The following is a 25765-nucleotide window of genomic DNA, read 5'->3' on the forward strand; positions in this document are numbered from 1 at the left end:
TGGTTGCCTGTGGCGGTTTTAATATTCTGTCAGATATGGAAGTAGTAAAACTGTATATCGTAATGTGCTTTCGGTCTGAAGGAGGCAACTCAATACCATCCAAATACACGTTTCGCTAACATTAACGACCCAAACAGTCCCCGAAGAGAAAAGTAATGAAAAGCAATATCACCGGTCTCAGTCTGCCAGAGACAAATAATAAATACACATCGCTCGCAGTCTACTTCGTATTCCCTGCCTTTACCCGAATAAGAAGATGAAAAGCAAATTCACGGAGATGCTATTTAATGTTTAAGATTCACTTGAAAGCGCGGGATTATTAAATTATCGTGAAAAAAGAACCGAGAACCTCCGCATAAACGTAGGATAAGGATAGAACTGTCGGCGAGGTTGCGGAAGAAAGCTCGGATCAAATAAATGCTGTCTTGATCGGCAGAGCAAACACGTCTCTGCGTTGGCGTACGAAAAAAAGGGGGAGGGGCTAGGGGGGAAAAGGGAAAACAGGGTTGTTCGCGAGAAACCACCTTCGTGAGACCGTGCTCCCTTATCCGTCCCAGATTTACCCTCCACTTCTCCCCCTTTTTTTATTCAACCGGTCCTTTCCGGCGACAAGGGCGGCGGAGTCTGCAAATTCAATCTTCCCGGCGACTTCTACCGACCCGCACAGTTTGTTCCGCCTATTGATTCCAAGTCCATGCACCATCGTCCCTCGTCTAGCCCGCTTCATAGAAACCGAGCTCGGCGACGCCACAAAAGGTCAGCTCCTGGACGCAGCCCAATTTTTCGCGAAAGGAAACTTGTTCTGAATATAATCCTCCTGCTTTTTGTCAATTTTCCACGGGCTGTCCGCCGAGCGCTACTCGGGAGTTTGCCGGCATGATATACGACGAGAAATTAATCTCTTAACTGTCCTGGTAATACCGTAGATTGGAGAACGCGGATCATTTAATCCTGCACAACTATTAATGCAAGTTCCGAATTCCGGACGTGGGTGCGATTATTCATGGGATCAGTGTCCCATGACTGAGACTGTTACGCAAAATAGTATTGTTACCAAAGTTTAGAGTTTGAAGTTTCTCCCGTTGAAAGTATCTTTGTTATCAATTATTAGAAAAGATTACTGTGCTTTTAGTGGCACTTAGAACATTTTTTCATTGTAACATATCGTAAATCTTTATTAATCTGGTGCTCTAAAATTAACCAAAGTTGCTAGATAATTTGCTATCGAATATGTGATCAAACTTCCATCAGAAGTAGCTAAGGTTATTTCGCTGCTATGTAGTTACTAATGCATTTACCAACAAATGTTTCCGCTAAACTAAAAACTAGTTATTATAGTAACTTGTACAAAGAAACGAGAACTAAAGCCTACTTAACCAGACGTGTAGGTAACGAAAATATCACCATGACTTCAAGTTTATGCCATTTAAGTGACGAACACATGCCTTTGTGTGTGTGTGTGTGTGTGTGTGTGTAAAGTTGTTAAGTAGATTTAGTTATAACCGTCAGAACTGTACAGCTCATAAAATGACCGCGTTGGTCGCATCAGCAAATTATTCCGTCTCTTGAGATGCTGTACACGTTATATCTGAATCGCTGCAGCACTCTAGATTCAAATAAACCATTCAAGCTTGTGTACGCCATCAACGCAATATACAATATTATAAATGTACATTCCATCATTATATAACATTTTTTTATTCGAAAATAAGTTCAGGTTCTAAATCATTTATTTCTAAAATAATTGAATCCTCCTTACTACCCCAATATCTAGGGAAAATCATTTTCACACCGTCGATTTAAATGGATAAATTATAGCGTCTATTGGAAGTCCACTGCCAAAGGCTATCCAATAATATACCTCCCAATGTTTATAGCATAAAACGAACTTGGCATTCACGCTGATGCAGCCGCGAAATTACAGTCACTCGTCGCAGAAAATTCTCTTTCGCGCCCTCGAAGTCTATCGACGAGTTCAAAGTGGCTTATTAAGCCCGAGCAACTCTGAATAATCTCAGTCATAATGCTAGGAATCTTATCGTGATGTCTGCATCTTCGGGTCGAGGAACGTCTGAAGTAATGTCGGGAAGAGCCTCGAGCACTCCGCATGGATCTGATTCTACCGAAGCGCAAGTAACCGCGAGATCAAAGGCGGATTCGGATATTCATGGCACGGGGTCCATGATGCGCGACTCGGAACAGAGTGCAAATGCCACCGCCATGGATGCACATAAACGGTAATCCACGTGCAATGTGATTAATAATAATTTGCCGGTCGGCATAAGCGGAACCGATTAGTCGGCTTAGCCAAGCGTTATGGTAATTGGGAGCTATTACTCGCAGAGTGCTCTCTCCCTCGTCTCCTCCCCCTTTCTCACTCCCTCGCTCTCTCACTCTCAACTTCTCGCCTCTGTTCAACATCCATTCATCCATCTGTCAATGCATCTATTTTTCTCTATTCAGTTTATCTCTACATTCACTCAATATTCGCTTTTCCTATGTTGATCTTCAGTATCTAGTATTATAATGTAACTTGAGTCTGCCGTATTTTTCTACTCTTAACTTTTCATCTTTTTTCATTATCCTTTCATCTACCAATGTTTGTAACATCTATGCTTCTGTGTTTCGTCTATGTTCCAGCACACTGCTTCTTAGGTCCAGCTGCAATCTCTACCTTACGACCTAACTTGGATTTCCTACTTTTCTCGGTTTCCAATTTCTTACTTCTGTCCTGTACTAACTCATTTATTTCTCTATTCCACATACTTTCCTGCTTACTCTTTGCTATATCAATTTTCAATATCTACAATCTCACTTAAGCTTCCTATCTCTTTGTTCTCTCAACTCCTCGATTCTTCTCCTCGCTTATTTATTTTCCTCTATTGCCCTCAGTACTTCGTATTCCATCCATTCTTCCACTCCCTTTTCGCTGCATCAATTTACCATATCTAATCTACACTTTCTAACTTCGACATTCTACATACTTCGATTTCTCTGAGTACACATTATTTACCTTATCTGCGGACTTTAAATCAAACATTCCGTCTCCCTTCAGCTGACCTGTATATTTACCTATCTTGTATATCATAATTGCTGCCAGCGTCCAACCACTTTGACCACCGTGTACTCTCTACCAATCTCGTCTGCGCTAATCGGAGTATCCGTGCACACTTTGACAACCCTGTAGACTTCAGCTATACACACTATCTACCGGTGGATCTACTTTACATACCCCGTGCACCTCGTATCTCATAGCCAGCGCATCCAATCTATCAATTCTACCAACCTCCTCTGTTCTGCTTCGCGCACCTGCGTGTCCTGCCTTCTCTTCTCCATGCTTCCTGGTTCGTCTATCCTATCTAGCCCCTGTATCTTATCTACCTTATCGTCCGGCGCGCGCGTCCTTCCTATTCTACGCATTCTGTATATCTTATCTGCTTTGTACCGTGTACCCTGTGTATATGCATGAACTATTTCGCCTACGATCTCTGTACTTTGTGCCTTGAGTGTTTGGTGTACCTTGTTTACCAAATCTAGTACTTTGTCTCAGTGTAAGGTTATTGTAGCAATCGAATCGTTAAGGTAACTGGTGCACGCGGGAAAGTTTAAGAGTGCAATTTAGTCTTAATTGAACAACACTATGAGTAGAATGTATAGATAAATTAAGAGATTGCAATTTTGTGATGGTAGTAAAGAAAGACGCTTTCTGGGTCTTTTTATAGGAAACTGTTAAATGTATCAAATCTGAATTAGGTGGATTTCTTAATGTGTATTTTACGAATATTTAGTATTTTCTTGAGGTAACGTATTCATTTATTCTGAAATTATAATAATTCTGTGAGAGAGTGTTAATATTTATCTAAATGATTGATGCAATTTTATTGTATGGATCTAAATAATGAGAAAGATTTTTCATTTATATAAGTGTAGTTTACGTTTATATTAAAATGAAAGAAGTGTAAGAAATAATATTTTTATACTATATTATAGTATTATTATAGTATTGTTAGTATAATGTAAAGGAATCTAAATGAAATTTCTTCATTTACAAAACGCAATAAACAGCATTGTCTCGTTCATTAACTGAACAACCCAATTCACCAAATTCAAACCAATTTACAAGAAATAATGGTACCTAGGTGTAATGCAATGTTACCCTTTTCATGAAGCAGCATTTATACAAACTACATAATCCAATTTACATGTAACCGCAAGTTATACAAGCAATACAATTTATTAAGAGACATTGCATTGTATTTGCTGTGCACAGTTTATCCAGGTTATCTGCCCTGTGATCCACGAATTATCAATGATGGTGATGATTATTCGTGGAATAAATTTCACTTTCATTCATAATACACTTTCATCTAGCTCGAATTATCATTATGAAGCGAAAGTCAAGAATGAAGTTTATCATAAAAACAAATGATAAACAAAATTTCTTAATCTTGTATTTTGCATAAAGAGAATTTCGAATTTTGCATAAATTTCTATTGGTTTTTATTATAGAATGACATTCTAAATATTTCATAAAGAATACATTATTTAATATTACACAATATTTAATAAAATACTGTCACTATAAAGAATATTACTGAAAAAGATGGTGGTAACGTTTCAAATCGACTATTTTCTGAGCTCGAACAATCTTCAACCATCTACAATGTCTTTTATGACATTTCTTTTCTTCTTTTACTACTGAGTCTGCTAACAGTCTCGATCTCTTTGCACCAGTGCCCGCATCGAATCGCATTATTCCAGATCATTCCGACTCCCAAGTAATCTCTCGATACCCTGTTTTGTGGGAAATTTCTGTCATCTGTCCAACTCTCGTTCGATTTTCCGTGTCGGTGAACAAATGCCTCAGACGATACTCCGCGAAGACGGATCGTCTGGTCAGATTCAATCTCTCGAGCGAAAGTATTTTTAGATTTCCTTTAGAACAGTCCTCGCGAGTTTAAGCCAAAAAACCGGGTACCTTTCTGATATAAATCGGGAAATAAGACGTTGCAACTTGGGAAAAAGTCGTTATAGAATTGTATATCTCGCTGAAGTTTATAGAATTTTCTTTTAATAATTTTCTTCTTATCGATATGAAAATTCCATCATTTTTATGATATTCAGTTACACAATATACATGTATATTTATATTAATATCAATTATCATGTGTGATCAAAATTGAATCATTTAATAGATTGTCGCTAAAATTAAGAAACATTAACATCGGTTGGTTTGTATTTTCTGCACAGAAACCACAAAATGCCATTCACTGAGATTTTGATTAACTTCTATATCAAAATACATATCAGTATATCAATTTATTTAATGATAATCTCGAAATATCGTCTACACTTTTCCAATAATTATAAAAAAAGAAATCCGAAAATAGCTATATTTTGTACTACCCGATAATCCCACTGTAAAAAATCAAAATAATTAAATACATATTACTAAAGAAATAATGCTACTATTGATAATTACTGAAAAATATTTCTACCCTCTAGAACCAACAAGTTTTACACGAAAGAAATCCATTCCTCAAGTTGCACTGGTAATTGTTCTCGATTAGTGTACTTTACGTGCACACATCCGCCGGGTCTAACGGTACAGGTCCATCTCACTTGATAACTTTCTTCGCGTTCAGCAAAGCCAAATGGGAAAAAGCATCGCTCTCTTTGCCTCAAGTTTTCCAAGAGTTCCGGGTCCGTTCGCAGTTTCCCGGCAACTCGACTTGACAAAAAAAAAAGAAAAAGAAAAGTGGTAAAAGAGAAAAAAGGGAAAGGAGTGAAGGAGAGATAGAGAGAAAGGCGTCATCCTTTTCCCTCCGCTCGGAACACCCTTCGTTCCTTCATTTGCTCGGCCAACACGACCGTTTCACGGTATTTCTATCCAATTAAGCGCGAATTTTTCTCGTAATTCGTCCATTAACTCACATTTTAATTACGCTTCCACGCAATAAAGTCTCGCGCGAGCGAATTAAAACATAACTTGCTAATTAGCCTGTTAAGCGCGGTACGTTCAATCTCGTTCAATATCGGCTTGGAACATTAGCCGGCGAATTTAACAACGGAATCGTCGTCGAAAAATTCACACGAGTGAGTGTTCTGAGATTTTGCATTTTGTCTAGTTCGTGTCTTTTTCGTTTTTCCTTTTTTTTAAATATAGAGATGGTACGTGCCAGTACTTTTACGGACGTTTTGCTTTACTTACTCTCGTCGCTGTTAATTAAGTCTGCCGTTTCTTGATGAAATGTAACAGACCAGATTCAATTACAAGGCCGAGTTAAGGTTCCACTGAATACATAACTGTGTAGACTGTTCAAGCAACCATGTAGAATGTATATACTATGAATACGGGCAACGAGGCTTACCTGTTAGTGAAAATGCAAAGGTTCTGAAGTTCACAGGTTCAAATATAATAATTCGGAACATTGAACGGGTTAAAGGGCTATGTACACCCAGACGGAACACTAAATAATTTACAAACATATTTTGAGCGACAAATAGTGTATATTGTTAGAAATAGTTTAAAAGAGAATAGTGGCATTTCTGAGGGACTGTAGAATGTTTGGAAATTCAGAAAATTATGATATTTTACATGCAAGTAGATATTTTACATGCAACGCAAACATGGTTTTTAAAAGTCTATGTTTTACAAGTTAGCTTTACCGTCAGCTGTTAAACATGAGTTTTTGAAGTTTGTAAATACATGCAAAAATTTTTCACCGTGATATCTTTTTATTTATACAAATATTTTGCATACTGCTTTTTACTATAATTACATTTAACTCTTACTATCAATTTTGAAGTCTTATCATTTCAACAGTTTTTAGCAATGAAATAGTTTCAATTATTAATTATATTAATTTCAATTATTTTAAAAAGTTTAATAATTCTGCAATGCAGAATCCGCTTTCAACTATTCCGTAACAAGAAGCGACAGGTAGCATGTACCCTTTCAGTTTTCTTGGATTTGAGATTATCAAATACGAACTGTTTGAATATTCTAATTCTGCATAAACAAGAACTTTATTCGAGGAACGGAATCATAGAATTACAATCGTGAACTGACAACCAGTTTTCTTAACCTATTCTTAGCCTTTATTTTTGTAACCAGATATTTGACCCGTTACGGTCGAAACAATGCCGGTACGGTTAATGTGAACGCAACATATCCCTAATAAGCAAAGAATGATCGGTGAAGGAATCACTGAATCGAACGAAAGGAAAACAATTTCCCGTGACGTTTCACGGAGAAACGAGGGTAGAAACGTCGAATTAATTACAAGACTCGCAATGCCGTAAAATACACAAGGGTGGCCCGTAGAGGGCCACAGGGGGTTTCAGAAGGCGGCATGCGTGAAATTCAACGCGGGGCGCTGCTACCAAAATACTTGGCTGGAATTAGTAATTAAGTACTCGAGACAATTCCGGAAGCGAGTCCGCGTGACGTTCTGTAATTGCCGGACACTACGGGGATTTCAATTCGGTCGCGGCGGGGATTTGCATACTTTGTGTTTTGTATGCGCCTCGCATACTAGTCTGGCCGGTATTACGAAATTCGGTCGCGACATGAAATTCCTAAATCTCTCTCTCTCTCTCTCCCCCCTTCCTACCTCACACGTGTAAGCACATGGTCCCTTCCGCTTCCTCTCTCTCTTCCTTTGTTTTCCTCTCCCTCTCTCTTCCTCTTTCTCCATGCCCGTCTCTCTCTCTCTCTCTCTCTCTCTATATATATATATATATGTCCTCTCCTCCCATGAATGCTGTTATAAACGAGTTACGAGTCCGTCGTTCTCTGGACGTTGTTATGAGTTCCACGTTCCACTGAACCCGCTCTTCACTTATGGACGACGGTCGAGATATGCAATAACGTGTCCAGGCCGTTTCGGCGCGTCCGTGAACCGCTGCGGTGCTCCTCCTTTTTAATAGCGCGACGACCTGGTCTGCGTTCTTTATTGGACGAATTAATTTCATATCATCGTTTTCCTTTCTTTTGGCCGCAGCGAATTTTTCGGCGCAGCGTTCGCCGACTATTCGTACCGTCTCGTGTCCCGACAGGCGAATTGAATTTAAGATAAATGAATTTTTAATTAGCCGAGCGCCGCGCTGGAACGGCGATCGATACGGGTATTTCGGAAGGACGCGACGCGACGTTGGTAGCAGTCCACTAGAACCGGGTCGCGAAATATTGTGGACAATTGAACTATCACTGGCGCAGTAATTATTTGTTCAAGTGTGTCCGATTTCGTGGAGCATGGGCCGTAATTTGAATGGGTTTCCTGTGTCCTGCAATCGCTGAAAAATATATCAATATTGAGTTTTTAGAATGTCTGGCTGTTTGAAATATTAGGTGGAATATTAACGTTCTCGACCATAAATTGTGGTTTTTATTTGAGCACAATGATGTCACTGTGGCAGGAGTGTATTGAATTATGATACCTCGTAAACGTTAACAATAGCATAAGTAATGAATATATTCATTAATACATTGCATATTACACAGCAAATAATTTTAATGTATAATTTTTCCTTCTATGCACAAATAAATTAAAAATCATATTAAACCTCTATTAAACATCGCACTAAACTGCATTTTTGTAGAAACTAATAACAACCTAACTGTTAATACATGTATAATTTAAACTTCAAATTAAATAATATTAATTTTAATTCTTCTTAAATCAAACAACGTATACAAATAAATTTCCATCATTAAATAAACAATATACATATATATTAACTTCTTACCAAATGTCGTCTGACCAACCCAACCGTATTCTACTTGAACACTTAACAAATCCGAATATCAGCACAGGGTATGAGTTTCGTCCAGATTTGGAATTCGTTCCTCCTTTGAGATTTAAAGTGTATCTCGACGTGCGAAGGCCTCGTTAGACGCGTGAATACCTTTAACACTGAAGCGTTCGCCGGCGATGCTCTATTGACTCTTAAATTAAACTCAGCCAACTGGTAGTTTCTTTCGCCACCGTGCGAGTACCAGGACAATTAAATTGCACTCTCGGCGAGAGTGGCCCGATCGGAGTTATTAGCCTAGAGTGGCTTCTAACGATGCAAGAGGCCCGGGAGTACTTGCTGACTCGTGTTTTCGCACCCCCGATCAAAGCATAATGCCGAAGTACCGCGTGTCTGATACACTTCGAGTAGGATAACTTGGCCAACGCGCCCGCCCGCTTCGACGCGACGGTCGCGATAACCGAAGCGTTTAACCAATCCTGAAACTCGTAGAACTGTTCTCTTTGAGCGAATCGATCGTAATATTGCGAATCGCCGAATCGCAGATATTAATTTTCTTCATAATATTCTTCGGTTCTTTAATGTGTTCGCGTTCGTTAATGATAAAAGTGTTGAGAAACCTCCAAACTCTTTAATTGTTGATTAAGTAGATTTATAATAGGTTATTGCAAATAACTTTGTTAACAGAACTGTGCATCATAGGTGGTAATTTACTTTCGAAGTTAATATTCTTCGATCTCTCATGGTGATGGAATACATTGACCTGAAAAGGAAAGGGGAACCTGTAAACTCATTTCCCGTACGATTAAATAGCTTTGATCCCAATGTAATTTCACTGAATCGAATTTACTGTACATTGATCATAGCTGTGTAAACGGAATTTTGTATTATTTGCGCGTATTGAATGCTATTTGGGAGAAATCTGCATTAGAATGTGAACACTCTGTGCTCTGTGTTACAATAATAAAAGTGACCATGATTGTGGTTATTGAATGGATTACCATTGGATTAATTATTTATGATTCCAGATTTTTTTAATTCGTTTCATATAGGATAGATTTTGTTAAATATGTGTACTGTAATATTGAGTTAAATTGAAAAGATAATTTCACCTTCCTAATGGTTGACTTATTCTCCTTAAAAGATTTTTATTTTAGATCGAGTAAAAGTAGACATTTCATTAGAATGAATAAAAATAGATATTTATAGGTTCCGCCGATATCTTTAACTATCTTTAGTGCACTAAGATTTTTTCGGAGTATTAAATTATTTTTTTAAATTACAAACATTGCGATTCTTACATATGATTTCATTTTAATTCAAAACTATAATATAAAATACTTTTAAATATTTACAAATAGCAGACACTGAGAACAATATATTTTCAATCGTATGTTAACTTTATATATCAATTAATCGCATAAAAATCATGATTTCAAGCATCGTCATTAAATATAAATAAACTCTGTCTTGAATCTGTAAACACTTGTCTAAAGTGTATTGTCACACAGTCCCCATCAGCATTGCGGCCTTATCGCGGCATAAATTAACTCGTCCAGTAATTTCAAAGTCCGTATGAAATACGAAACATTGCACAAACGTTCCGGCACAAAAATTTTCCATAACAGGTTGCAATTTCAAGGAAAATAATAGCCGTATCGCTGTCCCGGTGATGCAATCGAAATTCTGTGACTACATTCCAGAATTTACAATTATTCGGGACGGGTGTGAAGAAGTCAGACCGCTGTTTCCAACCATAAAAACATAATAAAAATGGTCGCAGCGGCCGCAGACCGATCCACGTCACAATTAAACTCTCGCGGTTCGCCGACGAAAAATTTGTCCGTCGACGTTTTTCCGGCAATGATCGCGTTCTTCGTAGATTTACAATGGTTCATGGTTAGAATCATCCACGCGATAAACGCGTCACGTTTAAAAGGGCAAACTTTCAAGCTTAAAAATCTCAAATTCTCAAAGTCTCAAATTTTCAAATTTTCAAATTTTTAAACTTTCAAACTTTCAAACCTTCAAACCTTCAAACCTTCAAACCTTCAAATCTTCAAACCTTCAAACCTTCAAACCATCAAAGCATCAAACTTTCAAACCTTCAAACTTTTCAGTTCAAAAACCGTGCAATTTTAATATGACAATTGACAAAGTTTGAGGCACACGGCTAATTTTTGCAGCACAATTTCATTAACCACCTTCATCTTTAAATTATTCTGTTTGTTACACAGGTGCAGCTGCGGCAGCCATGTCCGCGGGTGGCCACGGGTTCGACGCGCATTTGCGCGGTCCCAGCTTCGTCATGGAGCCACCATCCCGGGTGGAATTTTCGAATTCGAGCGGCGCCTGGTTGGACTGCACAGCGACCGGAAGCCCGCCGCCCAACATCGATTGGTCGACCGCGGACGGACATCCGGTAAACGACGTACCGGGCGTCAGGAGGGTGCTCAGGAACGGCACCCTGGTCCTTTTGCCGTTTCCGGCGGCCGCGTTTCGACAGGACGTGCACAGCGCAGCCTACAGATGTGTCGCAAGCAACTCGGTCGGCAGGGTGCTCAGTCGTGATGTGCAAGTCAGAGCAGGTAAGAAAACTATAAAAAATTCACTGCAATCTATAAATTATGTTTCCATAACTTTTCGTCTTTAATTTACCTGTTACCCCGTAGCACTGGAGAAACGTCTCTGTCGCCACTTGATTTCATACAGCAGAATTATAAAATTTAATATTTAACCCGTTACGGTCAAATTTCGTCGTAATAGCGACTTCCAGCTTCGATGTTTAAAATCGAAAACTGCAAATAAATAATTTAATTATTCAACTAACGAGAGATTGACACGTGGCTTTTATCTTTTAGTTAAGACTTCGATACATAATTCAGTATTCTTATGAAAGCAAATGTTAAATGTTTAAGACTCGGCCGCAAAGAATTAATAGAAAATTGTCTACTGTTAAATTTTAAAAAAAGTTACCTATTCTTAGTGGAGAGTCTCCGAGTACAAAGAATTAATTCCCCATTTCGACGTTTCCTTTATAATTGTGCTAATTAAAACTACTTTGTTATTTATACTATCCTAGGAATACAAGAATTTTATATTCTATACATTATATAAAATATTCTATACCCTACATCTTCTGACGTTACGTTTACTGTAAAAATGAATAATTGATAACATGAATATAATATTTAATTGGAACTTGGAAACAGTGATTGCTATTCACTGATTACTAAGAAGTTATTAATAATGAAGCAACTTTTACAAGTCTTATGTTGAAATAAATCAACAGATTAATATTATAACTTAAGGAAGGAAATAAAGATAAAGAAGTATTAAAGCTTAAGTACATACAATTAAAATGCTTAGCCAATAATATCATCTGCCAAGTATTCCTCCTCGAACCAACACAAAGATTTCGGACTACGTGCCTGGCTAATTGTCCATATAATCAGCATTCCATTGTATCGAAACGTATATTTATATGAGCGCACGTAGGGAATCTTCATTTATAATTGGACGTTGAATCGAACTCAATGTAATTAAAATCATAATTGTACCTTTGAAGCTGCAGAAAATTTATAACATTTTAATACAAATTAAATTTCAGTTTCAGTCTCCCTAATTACGATGAAATTTTACATAATTGTATTTCAAAGCCATGTTTCTCATTCATTCTATTCTTCTTTTTGCGTTCGCTTACTGTCTCATCGTGAAAACGGGTATACCATCCCTTACATCCATTAACGTACTTTTCCCTTTACGGTTGTTTTCCTCATGGAAATATCCATTAAATAAGGGATCTATAATGTACCGACAAGCACACAGTCGAGTATATAATTTCATCGCAGATGCTATCATCGTAATAAACTTAATTAATACGATTATTTCTGCTGCCGTAGATTTATACGTTCATTTGTGTTTCAGTCTGTACGATACAACACACATTATATTGTTGTCGTTATTATTATTATTATTATTATTATTATTATTATTATTATTATTATTATTATTATTATTATCATCATCATCATTAATAGTAGTAGCAGTAGTAGTAGTAGTAGTAGTAGTAGTAGTAATTATAATTACTATTACAATTCTTACTTTTAGAGAATATTATATTTAAGTGTTTACAAAGTTTGTTTAAATTAATAATACATTATGCAGTGCTTAAGTATGTATTCAGAATTATTGTCGTGCATTATTTTGCGCGTGCATTGAAAATGAAATCTTGTCGCAGTATAAAATATACATCCCAACGTCATCAACCTAAAATGTAATATCACTGCAGCCTGACTGAATTATCTACAAACGTAACTGTACTATAATTATTACTAATTAACTGAGATTATTCTACACTTAATTAACTTAACCTACATTTTCATATGAAATCAAATTATTTAATGATAAACGTTGAAACACATACGATTACAATGTGGATCAATAATAAATACTTTTAAAACTTAACTCTCCTATAGCTTTCGGATTTGTTAATATCTTTCTATGATATTTAACATGAGCTAATACCATTTAATATATCAATTTACAAAGAAAATGATCATTCTTACGATTAATAACTTCCATTGCATATTTCTTACCATTCATACATATTTGAATAGCGAATACTTTTACAACGTCCATCTACAAACGTCGAAAAATTATATGCGGTCACGGATGCGTTAACACCTCGTAGAAAAACAATACAAGCCTGAAAAAGGAAAAGCACGAAACGACCGGCGACCCATCCGCCATTCTCCGTCGCGCGAGGATTGAACTCGTCCGTGATTGCGGCTTGTTTATTTTTCCACCGCCGCACCGCGGTCGAAAATCTTGAATCGCGGCTAAACGAGGCGAGCGAACGTTGATTGTGCCCGGGGAGCTCCGAATAATAGAAAAAATAATTAAAAGATCATTAGGGGACGCGTCGACCGTGTACGAGGCGGAATCCTGCTAGTGTCCCGGCGAAGGATGTCCCGAGCCTCGCCCGGATGCAGATGAGACGATCCTCGTCGCTTCTCTGTACAGCGTAACGCGAGCTGGGCTCGGTGTAATTACCTGTTTAAAAAAAAGAAAGAGAAAAAAACGGGAGGAAGAAGGCGAGGGGAGCGGAAAAAGAAGAAATGCAATCTGAATGCAAATCCGCGGCAGCTGCGAGGTCGGGCCGACGCTTTCGGGATTGCCAACCACTCCCTCGCGGCTATAAAGTTCTGGCCCGGACGTGTGGCCGTTAATTAAAACTTTACTTCCTGCTTTCCGTTTAACGAAAGAAATTTCTATCCCTGGTTCGAGTGGCGAGCGGAAGTTCTCCGCGATCCATCGCGAACCGATTCACTTCCGAACGAACCTATAATGTCGACGCCTGGGCGACCGGTTTCACCCCGTTTCAATGCTGTTTGCGGTGTAAACATTTTAAAGAGGAAATGCGTTTCTCGCGGTTTCGGCAATGGAACTGGTGGTATATCTGATTCAATAATCTTGATAAACTTCGGTTATACTCTCGTTTATTTTCGTAATAAATCGGTTCATAACAGTTTACCTTCCGCAAGCCTATTAATCGGTTTTTCAATTTCGAATGCTTAACAGTCGGTAACCTATTAAAATTACGCTGGCTTGCAACAAAAGGAATCAGAATTACGGGATTCTCTTATACTTTGATTTTGAAGTTTCAAAGATTTGCAAGTAGAAACGTACACTCTTACGTTATGTGGAAATCCATATTGGTAGTTTGTGAATCGTTGTTTCAATCAAAAGTGGTAGATAAAGTGTAAATGTCTTCATATTTTTTGATTATATGTGAAAATGGTTTGTCAAGGATTTTGTTTAATGTTTCCGTATTTCTTTACTTCTTGTATGATGCTGTCAAATTCGGATATTGCCTACATTAGGACACCTAGTAAACGATAAACGTTTAACAAATAGACTCCCTGACTAAGCCATTAAATGCAAGAAGTAGAAAACTTCCCAATATTTTCTCTACTCGCCATACGTCCTGCGCCAAAAAAAACACGGAATGAAACATGAAGCACAACTTTGAATATTTCAAGAATCATTACATTTTCAAAACGGACAACGACTTCCGTTCCACGGTAATATTTATCCTCCCACAAACCACCCTTCGCTGAACGGAACGCTCATAACGAACAAACAAACACGCAGCTACGTAAACGCGTTTGTGCATGTAGTTCACCACGGCGCCACTGAAAAAGGAATCAGTTATTCTCTCTCCAACGGGCAGGCAGGAGAAAAAAGAGGTAGGGTACAAGCGCGACACGATGGTTCCGTGGTAACCACGATTTCCAGCCGCGGCGCGACAAGTAGGAAACGCTCGAAACCGACAAATGTGAAAGCAACGAGCCGCCCCACACGCCTAGCCGCGTTATCATTTAACCGGAATCTTTAACGAGCGCGCATGCAGTCGGCAGACGATCTCAGGATTTCCATTAAGTTGAATTTTCGACCTAGTGCGAGGGAACACGATCGTTCAGAGAATCCTCCCTTCCCTACGAGGAGCGCCGAGGCTCCGCCCGCGGCAATTAAAACGCGTTAATCGGATCGAGAGTGGATCCTATGCTCGCACGGCGGATCCCGTTGCGTGCTTCTTGAAGTTAGATACTGTACACGTACACATGGTGAAAGATAAAGACAGATAAGTAGATAGGCAGAAGAGAGACGTGGGGGTGGAAAGGAGAAAGAGAAAGGATAAGAAAGTGAAGTATGAAAGAGCGGAAAAGAGAGAAAGAGATAGTGATAGAAAAGAAATACGTGAGAGGCACGTAGTAGACCGAGGGAGAGATTAAGAGGATAACAGGAAAGTGTGAGAGAGAGTAGGGGAATGAGAAAGAGAGAGCGAGCGAGTGATTGAATGAATGAGAAAGAATGAGTGAGTAATTAAGTGAGAGAGAGAGAGAGAGAGTGAGAAAGAATGAGTTACCGGTTAAATAAGTGAGAAAGAACGAGGGAATGATTGAATGCGTAGAAATGACTGAGTGATTGATAGAAAAAAGAATGGGGGAGAGAGGGAGAGGAAAAACCGGAACACGTGTACACGCATCGAGTCGTCGTACAGGGTGTCACGTCGTTACTCGTCGTCGACGACCGGGTGAATCTCGACGTCGGCGTCTGGAAGCGGCGAGGCGTGAGGCGACGCGAGCGTAACGAACGCCTCGTCCTCGACGTCTGTCGGTCGTTTTTCTCCTTTCCTTTTTTGTTTCTGCCGTCGCCCGGCCGCTCGAGAGGCACTATACTCTTCCGGAGATTTTATTTACGTGGAAATTCCAAGGGCGACGGCCAGCTGCCAGCGACGTTGCAACCTGACACGACGACGACGTCGCGACGCCCGGCGAAGATTCTTTCTCCCCCTGCACACCCGTCACCGGGAAATTTCTTTCTTCCGTTGATATTCGTCTCTTGATGCATCTGTTCGCGGTTCCATTTTGCGTTCCAATGCGTTTGTTTCAACCCTGACGTAATTGCGAATAGACGAGATAGTTCGGTAACTGCTCGTGGTTAGTTACTTTAAGAAGCTTTGAAGTTAACTGCTCATGGTTTATTAATTCAAGCAGCTATGAAGTTAGAGTCTAAGTCTATAGATTTTGGTGAATCAGAAAAATCAACCTCTCACATCCTTGTTTTTCTAGTGTAAAAAACGTATCGCCCATACGATTTTATGTAATTCGTAGAACATGCAAGTTATGAACATTTAAAACAGATGATGTCATTTTATGGCCGGTACCTACTCGTGCGATTTCAATCCCTTTTCATCATACTGAATTTACATGTACGAACTGTAAATACAATACATTTGTAATTAACTTGTTTCGCTACTTTAATTTCGCTACCAAATCAATTCGTTTTAGGCTTTCATGGCCAGGAATACTGTGAGAAGTGCTCAAAGCTGTCTGGTGTAACCGGCGTCCATTACGAATTATTTCCCGACGTTTCGCTAGCATTATAGCTGGCATTATCAGGGGGGTTGAGGACTCACTGATACTGATTAGCCAGAATCAGTGCTTTCTACTTAAGCACACCATGCTCCGTGTTACGGATGGATGGTCACCAATTCGGTGTTTTTAATTGGTCAGCCGATCCATCCATCCGTAATTCCGAACAAGGTATGTTTAAATAGGAAGCATTGCTTCTGGTTAACCAGAATCAGTGAATCCTCCAACAACCTGATTAGCTAGAATGCCAGCAAAACTTCGGGAAATAATTCCTAATGGACACAGCTGACACCCGGAAGCTTCAAACACTTTACAAATCAAACAATTCTTCTTTGGAAGAATTTCTATTCAGCAATTCAAGCAAAATTTTTTCGAAGTTTTCTTCGCCCGTTGAATATTCTGCGATAAAGTTGATTTATCGACCGTTCTCTGAACTCGGTATACAAGTGTCATAATAATGTCCTTTCACAACCCCGCAATACCGATTTTCATTCTTTATTTAGTCAATTATTCACGAGATTTGTAGTCCTCGGTTAGCAGCCGTCAGCCTTTTCCAGGGAAAATGTTTTCTGCCCGGGGAAAACTAATAATAGTGTTCGGCCATCAGCCAGGGTTCGCAGTTTGGACGCGAGCGCACGCTTGCGCCCGCGCCGATGGAAATTCTTCTGGAAATTAAAACACTTAACGCCTCGACTGTCGATCGTTTTCCAGCCGAAATTGGAATTTCCCCCGGAGCGTGCAGCACGCCGGATCGAGTGCGTTTCCACCACACTCGTTCCGATACGGTTCGTAATCTGTGCACAATGAAAATTATAACGGGTAGTATTGCACCGTGTACCGCCATCATTCCTTTTTCCGGTATTTTTTTAACGGCACTTTTGGTTTGGCCGAATCTATTCCGAAAGGAAAATGTAATTTCGGCTATCACGGTTCATTGTTCTTTATGAAAGATCTGCGTTTGCTCGTCTACGAGTCTCTTGTAGCACTCAGTTTCAGCAGTGAACAGAGGTTAAGTATTTTCTAATCAAACTGTACGTATGAGTTAGCATTATTGTAGTGCAGCGTTTTTATTCTCGGAAATGGTCAATATAAAAAGAAATGAAAGGGGAATGAAATGTATGTTTTTCATGACTATTGAAATACGGCACGCTAAGTTTTTATTTTTGTTGTATCTTTCGTGAAGCAGAGATCGCTTTTCGCAATATGACTATGAATTTTAAAATTTTTGTGCATTATATTATTGAACACATCCTGACAGTCACTTTTACTTTATCTGTAATAATAAAATTTCAAAAAAGTGACTGTCAAGATGTATTGAATAATATAATGCACAATAATTTTTTAATTCATAGCATTGTACTAATAATAATCACAGAAATATTTTGTATTCCCTTTTTCTCTTACATACATGTATATTACTCTCGAGGAAAACACTAAATAATAACATGAACACCCTATATACCGTTTTCAGCCTTTGTATAATTTCCAAGAAATTGCATTGTATTTTTGATTTGCTTAAATGGTATCTTCATTTCGAATGCACCGATTCCTTAATGGAAATCAATGCCGTATTACAATCAATAGTACATTATCTAAAGTTGCATTATCTAAGAGACTACGTTTCTTCGTCTGTGACTCTCTTTGCAATATAAACTTTATTACGGGACGAGAATTTGATACTGTTTGATAAAGTTTTAGGTGTATAAGTTTGCGCGCTACCTTGGGGATGAATAAAAGTAACTCCAGTATTATTTGTTCACAGTGGTGGCTCAAGCATACAAAGTCGACGTGGAAGTGATCGGGGGTGCGTCGAGGGGATGCACGGCAGTGTTACGATGCGTCGTACCCAGCTTCGTGAAAGATTTGGTCCGCGTAGTGTCCTGGTTGCAGGAGCCCTCGTTTTACATTTACCCATCTCTGCAAGGAGGTAAGTTTCTTTGTTTACTTACAAACTTTTCGTGAATCTTCTTTGACAGTGTCCTTTGTGGAACAAACACAATCTTACTTAGAAAATATATATTTTACATCTGTTCACCTCTAAAACTATTACAAATAATACTTTCAGTCATATTCTGTCTATATATTTGTAATATTTTTCTGACAGTACCATCCAATTTCCAACAACACTTAGAAAAATACCCAAAATCCATCTCCATTACTATATTCCAAAGCAAACCTAACATAAATTTTCCCATTTCCTAAAAAGTAACAATTGAATATCGCCTATCATCCTTTCTTCCATCTGCAGAATAGAAACGCATTGATTCATGCTAGCTGTTTTCATTTCACTTTTATAAACGCCTCACTCATCCTAAAACAATGGAAAATCACAATGAATGCTGTACACATTCGCGACCTTAATTTCCCATGAACAGGAAAAGGTGTGCCTCAGTGTCGAAAATACATGGGGGTTGAAGAAAGATTGCCGGCTAATAGCCAGGGCCGAGCGAGCCAACGTCGCCGGCACTCGAACGCTATTATTCTATATGAAAAGCGGCACGCTATCGTATAATCGATAATTTCGCCTATCTACCAAAATGTAATATTCCAGCGCTGAACTCTCTCTCTCTCTCTCTCTCTCGGTACGAGACGGCAATAATAGCCCAAGGGACATCGGTCTGGCTGGGCGCAAATGCGGTAACACGGCCGATAGGTGCGCGCCGCGAAGAATTATATCGTGGCGTTAGCAGAGGTGGCAACAGAGGACGGCCAGGACGGTTAAATTTTACTAAAAACCGCTTTACTAAAAAATGTACTGTGCAGGCTTACTAAAAATTTTAGTTGCATGTTACACTGTGTAAAGTGTAATTTCCAGAGGAAGAACAGCTAAAAAAATCATTAACATTTCACTAAAGTCTGTACATGAAATTGTTTCGATTTTTTTAACGAGTGTATCGATTAAAAGGTATCCTAAAATAGACAAGACACGAACTTGACAGCAACACACAGGACGTAAAGAAATATGGAAACATTAAACCAAATGCTTGACAAAACATTTTGATAAATAATTAAACAACATGGAACATTAACATTTTATCTATCACTCCTGATCAAGGCAACCACTCACTATACTACCAATATGGTTTTCATCATCGTGCAGGAGTGTACGTTTTCATTTGCAAAGCTTTGTAACTTTAAAATCAAAGTGTAAGAGAATCTCGTAATATCGTGCTGACTTTTTTTGTTTTAAGCCAACGTAATTTTAATAGGTTACCAATTGTTAAGCATTCAAAATCGAAGAACCGATTAATAGACTTACGGTAGATACAGTGTTAACGCTAGAACTACTACAGCCGTCAAAATGACGGGTTTCAGTTTTCTTATTTCGCGATTATTGATATCTTGAGAGTGTTAAATATTCGAAAAGATTTTAAAAATGAACAGTTCCAGTTGAGTGCTATAACGAATACATGTAGAAATCGGAAAATACGTTTAATACTGTTATTTACGGTACACTGATAAAACTAGCTCATTCACGTGGTGTTGGTATACATTTCAACTGAAAAAATCTCAGTAATCTACTGATAATACTTACATTTGAAGAAGCAAAACTAAAATTATTGAAACTGAAATTTTCTTTATAATGTAATTACCTTTTATATTCGTTGCATCTCTTTAAAGTGTCATATGTTGATACAAAGTTCTGGTACGTTCAGTGTCAATAAACGAATTTGAAAATGCTTCCGTGAACGCCACTCGATTATCGAGGGTTAAAGCGATGCGCCGCTGTAGACGGCTAGTCGGACAACGATTTTCGCGCGAAAGTCGGGGGCACCGGGCGCATTATGCCGCGACGTTGCTCGCTGGGACTAAAATTTAATATCCGGCCACGGGCGTAGCCGCTGAAATTTAATATCCACAATAATCTCACGTCGCCTTGCGTCCAAGATGGCGTCGGGACCTAAGGACGTCGACCCATCCGCGTGGCTAGCACGCGACCGACTCGTTAATAGCCGTAGAAAATTAATTAGATTCGGCAACCGTCACGTCGCACGTTGCCACGCTGTCGGATTGAAAAAGATGTTGCTCGGTAATTAAAACGTAATATCACGCTGGTTCACAGCGCGCCATTAATTAGTAAGCTTAATTAGTAATCCTTTTAATTAGACGCGACGCTCGCTGTTGTTAACGCTGTTTCGAGGATGATCCGGCTCGATCTTCGCGCCGATCTCCGTTCTCCTCGAAAGGCGGTAGTAATTATTTCACTTCCGATCCTCGATTCCTCTCTAAGCATTTTTCTCGTTCTTTATCGTCTCGTTTTTCCTCTCTTTTGTCCCGTCTCGATGTCTGTCGCCCCTGCCCTCCTCTCGTCGCTTCGATAAATTTTATAATTGTAGCCCCGGACCGGCGAGACGAACATATTCATTGTCGATAACTGACGAAAAAAGGGAGAGAGAGATAGGGGCGAGGGGGAAAAAAGGAAAGAAACGAATACATAGCTGGCTCGTTTCCAAGAGGCTATTGTCGTTCGGTTTTCGAGCGAGAAGCCCGCGTACCAGCGTAACTTTTATGCGACGCTGCAAAAAGACGCCGTAAAAACACAGCCCCGCGCCCTCCTTCTCTCGACACGAAGATATTGGCGCACGCGAACTGCCGCTGTTATCGAATGCTACATAAAATTCTCTGCGTATCACTCTATTCTCGTTGCCCGCCGCCTCTCGTTTCACCTTTTTGACTTGGACCTTTATGTCTTGCGTTCCGCCGCGATGCAATATGCTCGACGTAGTTCGGCGACCTGGCGAGGCGGGCGTGAGACATGTTGAGCTCGTTCAAGACAAACTGTAAACTGTCGACAGTTGTTCCTTCAACGAGGTTCACCTTTTCCATATGTTTATATTTGCGCGTTTTACGTTACGAGTATTTATATTGATGTTCGTTTTAATATGATATCTTAATCGTAAAGAAACTCGGGTAGTTTTTGAACAGATGGAAGAATGAAATCAATGTTTGTATAATATACTTGAATTACTTTGTAATGTGTCACCTATGAACACGTTAATGTGAGAAACTTGAGAAATGTTGACTAGGAAGAAGTAATGGAATTGATGCTTTGTATTTGAAATAGTTTTGATACTTCATTCCAATACTTACGTTAATATTACTTGGTTTAACGTGTATTTTAATATATCATCTTATTTATAAGTTTATAACATCAGAAAAGTACTAAAATCTTTTTTATCTAACACATAATTTTGAAATTACTAATAAATGAAGCACGCATTGGCAAAATACGTGGCAATTAAAATAAAGTTTCGTATCTCTGCTCAAAGATTAATCTCTTGGTGTTTCTATGTAAACTGTTAATCATTCGTCAGGTCTGCGTATTGTTTCTAGAATCGCGTAAGAAATTTTCTCGTATCCCGCTTGCAGTATTTGAGTCAGTACCAAACGAATGTCTTTGAAATAGCAATATCACTTCAACGATATCGTACCGAAAAAGGATAAAACGAACACCGGAAATAAACGTATGCTTTCATAGACGCGCAACGTTTTCGAGGGAACGAGGAGAAAACGGGAAACGCGGACAAGAATATTCGAAGGGAAGCATCGGAACGTCTCGGTTCACTTTATGGTGAATAAAGTTTGAAATTTTCTTCTCTTCCTTCCGGCGACACGGCGCGGCGCATTCTCGGGTCGCTGCCCGTGCAAACGGTTACAAATTAATGTACACAATTTTCCCGGCGTTAAAAAAAACATAACTGTTTCTCTTAATGAACAATATAAAAAAAAATTTCAATTCGAATGCGAAAACCGCGAGGCAAAAACAGTCGACGTGCGTAACACAATAATGAAGCCGGGTAACTATTGTGCCGCTCCTGTTTTATCTTCGCGTTACCTTTTTAACGAGTCGTGAGCGGCGAAGGTAAACTGCCACCGAAGAAATTAATTCAAATACGTTACAATAACTAGCCGGCGACTGGCGGCAACAATTAAAGCACGGTTACGTCGCGCAATTAAAACTTCTCGATCGTTTTTCTCTGGAATTTCGAACGTCTTTGGCACAATGTTCACAGACGTTCGTTGATAAAATGGCGGGGTGACGGCAGGTGTATAAATAAATCAAAACCGCGGGGTGAAATTCAGTCCTACAGTGCTTTATTTCAACGAACATTAAATTTATACGTGCCCCGGCCACGCGTTTTAGCCAGCACGGCTGATTTATACGTCCAACCATCACTGACTGTTTCCACTTACGGTGAACAGGGACTATGGCACAATGTAATTATTAGGCTGCGAATTTTTATGAATTTCTGTGGAATATCAGTGTAATGAATGTACTGAAGTATAAAGTATAATTGAATTCAATATTGTTTATTGTAGTCTGTGCTAAATAAATTGTGTATGTTAATTTAAATAGAGAAAAAAGACATTATGTAAATATTATAAGCGATACTGCGTTATGATCAAGATTTTTATTAAATTGACAGTTTTAATTAACCGTTGCGTATTAGAGTACTTTATCATTCCTCTTGTGAATATAACTATAAGATACTTGTTGTAAAATGCTGAAGTTAAGTAACAGTAACACAATCCTTACTTGAATGGAGGACAATGAAAGTAAAATTTTACTGTTTAATGTATATCACAAACCTTTTATTTGCTAAATTGTTTCCTTTGTAACATTAACACAGTTGATTCAAGATTAAGCTTCGTACAAGAAAGCTCATTGTAAATCTTCGATTTGTTGCGTTTCGTTTAGTGTCAAATGTGAGTTTGATGTGGAAGCAGTTGCACACACACACACACACCCGCCGAGAATGAATTTCTCGCGCAGAATTAACAACAACCCGATTCTGATAGATGCACAACGATAGACGTAACGGATACATGCCACTATTATTTCGATCTATATTGATCGTATTACGATTCCGGTCAGAAAATGGAGTTTCCGTCTAGCGAGCTTAGAAGATCGACGGGAACGGAAGAGACAACAGAAACTGGCAGAATTTAATTACGCGTTGAGACGTCTAGTATCCTGAGCACGTCGTCCTTTCGATTGGAATCGCGTAGAAAGACTTATATCGGATTTGTTACAGTTCCTTTTTCCAAATAATACCCGTTGGAACATGAAATTGTTGATTGAATTGACAGAATGTACGAACATGTCGGTTGAATTAATATTAAATACATTTAAGGAATTTCGTAATTGTTATAAAAATAAACAAAATATTCTATTATTTAATTATATCGATTTCAATTATTTGAAACATTGAAACGATAAAATATTGTGGTATTAGTGGTATTTTAAATATGTTTTATTTTTTAAAAAACACAGGAATAGATAATTGAATAAAATACAAATAAATAGAAACGATATAGCTCGCAGTGTACAGGTCTTTTCTCTCCTTAAGTCAACGCAACTCTCCCAAAATCTCTCACCATCCGCACTTAAAAACCATTCTCTCCCCATAAGCATTCTTCTTACTCACACTTTCAACAAATTCTCAAACGCACCCCACTCTCACCACCACACTCATCATCCTCGATTACGCATCCGTCGGAAAAAACCCACCAACCCTTGGGCCTGGTCTCCATGAGTCTCTTTCTCTTTTATGACTGTTAGAACACTCGCTGTCCTACTGTCTTCAACCTACGATACTACAATATTTTACTTTTAATTAAGCAACAATTAGGAATCTTTGTTCTGGAATATTAAATCTCCAACCATTTAAACATTCAATTGTACTTGTTGAGCCGTCACGGCTTAATAGAGTCGACACATGCAGAGACTTAAGCTCTTTACAGCACGGGGCAAAAAACGGTTCTTATTGTTTAGTATTTTAACGGCACATCGCGGCAAGATTCATTGGCCTTTTGAAATCAAATTCTAAAACCTTCCTTTCACCCGCATATGGCAGCCAGCGACGGGTTGTAAATGCATATTTCTGAAGGGTGACCAAATGGTATCCTAAGGACACTCGGTACCTGGGGTTTGCCTGGAAGAAATTTGTATCCAAGCTAAACACATAGTCTCTGCATGTCCTAGGTAGCACCCCACCCTCGTTAGACTAGGGGCGCCAAGGGCGCAGCGACGGTGGGGACAATTCGTTTCGAAAGCCCCTAATTAGGACTTGTCAATTTTGGCGATAACCAATCAGGGTGTTTTCTTAAATCTCGGAGCTGACGATCTGACTCGTAGATCGCCAGCGAAAGAGACAACTCACAACTTTCAAACGATACACATCATACAAGCGCGTCTTAGTGTTCAGTCATAATTGTACACACAAAAAATACAGTCCACTCACGAAGAAGCAAGCGGTTTCATTTAATCAGCTCCAAGTAAGGACGCTGCTGTGAATGCCCAACAGTACTTTCATATTATTTGTATTGAATACAATATACTGGCAGATATTATCACAGCATACTATATAATATAATTTATTATCAAATATTCGCCTATATATTCATTTCGCGGTGCTCTTCAAAGTATCAAGCGAATTGTATTAGCTCGCGTAACATGAAATATCCGATTGCTTATTTATAGTCGCAATTTGATTGTTCGTCATATAGGTAGTCAAAACGGTGCTCCAAATGATATCTGACCATCTGTTTTTATAAATGTAACAATGTCAAAATGTATTTATTAATATTCAAATGAAACTATTCATTCTTAGCACTAAATTTACAAACATTTATTGTACAGTTAATTCCATTGCCTCTAGAAAAATTGATGTTCGTTCATTCAGGACTCGAGGATTAGAGATTCAAAAACAAAAAATTGGGCTACATATTCATATAACCGTACCAATCAAAATCGACATACAGATTAACCAAGTTACATTTATAAAATTCGATATGAGTTAAATTCACGCATTCCTTAAATCTGGTGTTAAAATCAATTCAGATATTTAACACTTTCTGTAAGGAAACTGAAACCCGTCACTTTGAAGGGTGTGGTAGTTTTGGTATTAACACGTTTCATGCCATCTAAAATTTCAATTATGAACTGCACCTACTTTTTAAATAAAATGTTAACTTGTGTTCAAGTTTTTCGTAATTTTTATATATTTTCATATTGTCCTTTTATGTTTTCACTGCTTTGTAGCGCTATCCGTGACTATATGTCC

The 25765-nt window shown here is 38.6% G+C and overlaps 1 protein-coding gene across 12 annotated transcripts in view; it reads left to right on the forward strand.

Moving 5' to 3' along the window:
- Window positions 1-25765, forward strand: part of Dscam2 (Down syndrome cell adhesion molecule 2) — a 151723-nt gene that overhangs the window by 82948 nt on the left and 43010 nt on the right. For all 12 annotated transcript variants that reach the window (XR_004235311.1, XR_004235312.1, XM_031980633.2 and 9 more), the window contains exons 2-3: window positions 10995-11345; window positions 18460-18624. Coding sequence is in view for 10 of the 12 variants with exons in the window: in XM_031980633.2 (XP_031836493.1) it covers window positions 10995-11345; window positions 18460-18624 (516 nt within the window). In the remaining 2 variants the exon portion in view is untranslated. The remainder of the gene's footprint in view (window positions 1-10994; window positions 11346-18459; window positions 18625-25765) is intronic.

The sequence above is a fragment of the Nomia melanderi genome, chromosome 10 (genome assembly GCF_051020985.1).
Source record: "Nomia melanderi isolate GNS246 chromosome 10, iyNomMela1, whole genome shotgun sequence".
NCBI lineage: Eukaryota > Metazoa > Arthropoda > Insecta > Hymenoptera > Halictidae > Nomia > Nomia melanderi.